At 51.0% G+C, this 6000-nt stretch overlaps 1 protein-coding gene across 1 annotated transcript in view; it reads left to right on the top strand.

Annotated features, from left to right (window-relative positions):
- Nucleotides 1-122: 122 nt before the first annotated feature.
- The window catches only part of NPC1L1 (NPC1 like intracellular cholesterol transporter 1), a 157284-nt gene continuing 151406 nt past the window's right edge, over nt 123-6000 (top strand). The window contains exon 1 of the mRNA XM_068130146.2: nt 123-290. Coding sequence (XP_067986247.2) covers nt 249-290 — 42 coding nt within the window. The 5' untranslated portion in view covers nt 123-248. The remainder of the gene's footprint in view (nt 291-6000) is intronic.

Genomic DNA, 6000 nt, shown 5'->3' with positions numbered 1-6000 from the left:
CATGTGAACATCGCAGTAAATCGTTTCTTGCGGCAGGTTGTCTCGTTCAATTGGCTAATACCTGTCAGGAGATGTGACATAATGAGCACCTTTGCCCCTCTTCAAACGATCATCCATCTGATAAGGGTGTACTAGGTACAATTGCACTCAGCACCGATGCTCACAAACACGCACACGGCTGCATCTCTGCCCACCTCTGCAGGTGAACACCATTGACATTGCCAGCATAAGCACGACAGGTGCGCAAGATGATTTTCCGGCTGCTACTTTGTCCATTACTCCTCTTTCAGGTAAGATTGTTTGTCTCGAATGAAATGTCCTCGTCTTGTTGGATATTCTCCGGTGCAGTCATATGCAATCGTTGCACAGGTGTGTGTGCCATATTCAAGTTACCTGCTACGTATATGAGCCATGTTCCCGGTTGCCATTTAAAGGGATTATTAGCTCGACTGGAATGTGTACACGACATTAAACATCAAGGTGTGTGGGGGGTTTCAGTTACTGTTGCTCCTGATGCAGGTGACCTTCAGGACTCGCGGTCCTATTTTTACGGCATAGCCCATCAGGCAGAGCCGCCTAGAACAGTCTATGCATGTATGTATGTATGACTGTATGTATGCATGTATGTATGTATGTATGTATGTATGCATGTATGCATGCATGTATGTATGCATGTATGTATGCATGTATGTATGTATGTATGCACGTATGTATGTATGTATGTATGTATGTGTATGTATGTATGCACGTATGTATGTATGCATGCATGTATGTATGCATGTATGCATGCATGTATGTATGCACGTATGTATGTATGCATGTATGTATGCATGTATGTATGCACGTATGTATGCATGTATGTATGTATGTATGCATGTATGTATGTATGTATGTATGCATGTATGTATGCATGTATGCATGCATGTATGTATGTATGTATGTATGTATGTATGTATGCATGTATGTATGTACAGTCACGTGAAAAAGTAAGTACCCCCCATGTAAAGTTTTGACTTTTTCAACATATTTCAACATACAGCTATTTGATCTTCATATCAACAATATTGATAGATAAAGGTGATATAATATAACAAATATCATGAAACATTTACATTTTGTAGTCGATTGTATAATTTAAATAAAAATAAATGCAAATTTTGCATGTGGAAAAAGTAAGTACACCCCTACATTTATCACTACTTCAAATACCTAAAATTAGAATCAGGTGCACCAGCTCAGGTGCAAATGATTAGAACATCGTCAGAGAGGATCTTGGAGGAACCCGGCTTATTTAAACCTCAGACATTTAGTTTGGTTTGCTCTTTGTTGTTGAAGTGTGCGGCGTCACCATGCCTAGATCAAAAGAGCTCTCTGAGGCCTTCAGAAAGAAGGCTATAGATGCCTACGAGTCTGGGAAGGGATTCAAAAAGATCTCCAAACAATTTGAAATCAATCATTCGACTGTCCAGAAGATCATCTACAAGTGGAGAAGATTCCAAACAACTGCCAACTTGTTCAGGCCAGGCCGCCCCAGCAAGTTCACCCCTAGAGCAGACCGCAAGATGCTGAAAGAAGTCTCTAAGAACCCCAGAATGTCATCACAGGACCAACAGGTAGCTCTTGCCACTGTTGATGTCAAAGTGCACGAGTCTACCATTAGAAAGAGGCTGCACAAAATGTATTGATCTACATGGGAGGTGTGCCAGGAGGAAACCTTTGCTGTCCAGAAAGAACATCAGGGCAAGACTAAAGTTTGCCAATGAACACCGAGGCAAAGACCAGCACTTCTGGAACAATGTGCTCTGGACAGATGAGTCAAAGGTAGAGCTATTTGGCCACAGTACCAGAAGACATGTTTGGCGAAAACCAAAGACAGCATTTGACCACAAGAACCTGATACTAACTGTAAAGCATGGTGGTGGAAATATTATGGTTTGGGGCAGCTTTGCTGCATCAGGGCCTGGGCAGCTCACCATCATAGAATCCACTATGAATTCTTCATTGTACCAGAGGGTGCTTGAGGATAATGTGAGGCCATCTGTCGGAAAGTTGAAGCTCAACCGAAGGTGGACCTTGCAACATGACAATGACCCTAAACATACCAGTAAATCCACCAAGGAATGGCTGAAAAGAAAGAAATGGAAGGTTCTGGAATGGCTAAGTCAAAGCCCGGATCTAAATCCCTTCGAGATGGTTTGGGGGGATTTGAAACGAGCTGTGCATGCAAGAAACCCCTCAAACATCGCACAGCTGAAAGAATTCTGCATGGAGGAGTGGGCAAAAATTTCTCCCAGTCGATATCAGAGACTGGTAGACAGTTATAGGAAACGCCTACTTGAGGTTGTTTCTGCCAAAGGGGGCAATACCACCTATTAGAGCCAAGGGGGTACTTACTTTTTCCACATGCGAAATTTGCTTTTATGTTTATTTAAATTATACAATGGACTACAAAATGTAAATGTTTCATGTTATTTGTTATATTATATCACCTTTATCTATCAATATTGTTGAAATGAAGATCAAATAGCTGCATGTTGAAATATGTTGAAAAAGTCAAAACTTTACATGGGGTGTACTTACTTTTTCACGTGACTGTATGTATGTATACATAATATATGTATGTATGTATGCATGTATGTAGGTATGTGTGTCCTTTCAAACGTATACCAATCACAGTTGAGAATCTAGTCACATGACAGGGTGATGTGATTACGTCTGATGTCATTATGGCACCTGATTCTCCACAGACCGCCATTTTGATTTATATGCCGTTCATGCCGAACATATCGTCGAACCTGTCATATATCAGGAACGCCATCCTCTACCTTTACGTTTTTCATTCAGTGTGAAACACAAACAAACCAATTGTTAAAATGACCATCAAATATCGAAAGCATCGACGTTACGTCTCTTCCAACAATCCGGTATGTATAGGCCTTAGGCTTCATGCATCACCTTTGGGCCGTTTCAGACAAAAATTAAGCCCAGGTTTCTTAATACAGTAGTGTATCGTTTCAGTTGTATCGTTTTCGTAATAATAATAATAATAATAATATTATAGTAAATATAACCATAACACTTTAATCCCAATGTGGTGAATGGGAAGTTGATGGATTGAAGCGGTTTAACCGCGGAAGTAAGGGATTAACCTCGGTTTTTAAAAAATAATATAATTTTCGTAATAACAACGTGACGTTGTGGGAGCTATGCTCGCACGATAAAGCTGGACAAAATGGACGACACCAGGAACGAAGTTTCACTGAGCTATTTATTTTAGCTCAACTCGAAAGAACTCAAAAGCACTGAATCAGCCCATCGAACGGGCGGCAATTTATAAGTAAAGTTCAACACACAAAAGCCACGCCTCTCAGGCGGGGCGTGGTATGCAAATAGGTAAGCCAAGTGTTCGCCCGAGAAAGGCAAGTCTGGACACGCCCGGGCAAGTCCGGACAAGTGACCGCTCGCCGGTTGCGTCATCGGCCGGTGCAAGGTAATTGTGTCATGCTTCCGGTAACCGCTACATGCGCCCCCCCCAGAATTAACATGCACCGGGAGAGTCAGTTTGAGGGGGGTCTTGATGACCCAGCCGAAACGACCCCTTGCGATTCGTGTGGGGGTGGTAGGTGGCGTGGCGGTGTATGTTCGGGCGGGGGGCTTGGTTGACGGGGGACGGCCCCATCGTGGAGGAAGGGCCAACCATGGAGGTTGGTCGAGGTCCAAATGGGCCTGCTTGAGGCGGTCCACGGAGATGCGGTCCAGCTTGCCGCCGATGTCGATGATGAACAACTTGTCGTCCCTCTTCAGGACCCGGAAAGGTCCATCGTATGGCGGCCGGAGCGGTCCCCGGTGTGCGTCGTGCCGGATAAAAATGTACTCTGCAGTGCGAAGTGCTGGGGGGACGTGGGGTTGGGGGCAGCCATGGTGGGACGTGGGCACAGGGGGAAATCTCCTGGCGGCCTCTTGGACTCTTGGAGGACCGAGCATTGGCGAGCCGCGGACCAGGGGCCGGTGGCGTCAGGGATGAATTCGCCTGGCACGCGCAGTGGCTTGCCGTAGACCAGCTTGGCGGTGGAAGCCTGGAGGTCCTCTTTAGGGGCCGTTCGGAGGCCCAATTGGACCCACGGGAGCCTGTCGGCCCAACCGTCGTCCTGGCGGCTGGCCCTGAGAGCGGCCTTCATCGAGCGGTGGAACCGCTCGCACAAGCCGTTGGCTTGGGGGTGGTAGGCCGTGGTGCGGTGTATCTTGACCCCCAAGGCCTGGGCGACCGTGCCCCAAAGCTTGGAGGCGAATTGTGGGCCTCTGTCGGAGGAGATGTCCGAGGGCACGCCAAAACGGGCAATCCAGGTGCCAATGAAGGCCTGCGCCACATCGGTGGATGTCGTTGATGCCAGCGGGACGGCCTCCGGCCACCTGGTGGCCCTGTCCACCATCGTGAGGAGGTGGGCAAAGCCCCGCGAGGAGGGAAGGGGTCCCACCAGGTCCACATTGACGTGGTCGAAGTCCCGCGCGGGCACGTCGAATGGTGCCAACAGGGCCTGAGTGTGCCGGTGGACCTTCGCGCGTTGGCAGGCGACACAGGCGTTGGCCCAGTCGCAGACGTCCTTACGGAGCCCGTGCCAGACGAACTTTGCTGCCACGAGCTTCTGCGACGCCTTCCGGCCTGGGTGGGAAAGGCCGTGGGGGGCGTCAAAAATGTGCCGCTGCCATCCGGTGGGCACGATGGGGCGAGGTTGGCCCAGGGAAACGTCGCACAGGAGAACTGTGCCAGTGTCCTCAAAGGGGACGTCGGCCAACCGCAGGCCTGTGTCGGCTGTCCGGAGGGCTTGCACCGTGGGGATGGCGGTCTGGTCAGCCGCCAGGTGGACGGCGTTCGCGCCAGACCGGGAGAGGCAATCGGCCACAGCGTTGTCCTTGCCCGCGACGTGCCGGATGTCCGTCGTAGATTCGGACATGGCGGAGAGGTGGCGCTGCTGTCGGGCCGACCATGGCTCCGTAACCTTGGCCATGGCGAAGACCAGGGGTTTGTGGTCCACAAACGCCGTGAACGGGCGGCCCTCCAAAAGATGGCGGAAGTGGCGAACAGCCAGGTAAAGGCTGAGGAGCTCGCGGTCGAAAGCGCTATACTTGCACTCGTTAGGGCGAAGCTGCTGGCTGAAGAAGGCCAGCGGTTGCCAAGCCCCATTCACCCACTGTTCATGCACGGCGCCCACCGCGTAGTCGGAAGCGTCCGTGGTGAGGGCGATGGGTGCGTCGAGCGCCGGGTGCGCCAGCATGGTCGCGTTAGCAAGGGCCAGCGTAGCGCCCGTGAATGCCGCGTCCATCTCTGTGGTCCAGGCGACGTCGTGCTTGGCCGGCTTGCCCCGAAGGGCTTCGTACAGGGGGCGCATGAGTTGGGCGGCACGAGGCACGAACCGGTGGTAGAAATTTACCATCCCCAAAAATTCCTGTAGGGCCTTGATGGAGCAGGGGCGCAGGAAACTTGTGACTGCCTCCACCTTGGTAGGCAGCGGGACCGCCCCGCGCTTCGTAATGCGGTGCCCCAGGAAGTCGACGGCCGTTATGCCAAACTGACATTTCGCCGGGTTGATGATGAGGCCGTGCTGGCCGAGGCGCTCAAAAAGCGTGCGCAGGTGGATGAGGTGCTCCGCCCGGGAAGTGCTGGCGATGAGAATGTCGTCCAAGTAGACGAAAAGGAAGGTGAGGTCGCGCAGCACGCTGCGCATCAGCCGCTGGAAGGCCTGGGCCGCGTTCTTAAGGCCGAACGGCATGCGAAGGAACTCGAAGAGGCCAAAAGGTGTAATTACCGCCGTCTTCGGCATGTCGGCCGGCTGGACGGGTAACTGGTGGTAGCCCCGAATGAGGTCGACCTTGGAAAAGATCACCCGCCCCGCCAAACGGGTGGAAAAGTCCTGTATGTGTGGTATCGGGTACCGGTCGGGGGGTGGTGGCGTCGTTGAGGCGGCGGTAATCACCGCATGGTCGCCATCCGCCACCTGGTTT

Source organism: Myxine glutinosa, chromosome 11 (assembly GCF_964187855.1).
Source record: "Myxine glutinosa chromosome 11, kmMyxGlut1.1, whole genome shotgun sequence".
NCBI lineage: Eukaryota > Metazoa > Chordata > Myxini > Myxiniformes > Myxinidae > Myxine > Myxine glutinosa.
This window is presented reverse-complemented; position numbering and strand designations above follow the sequence as displayed.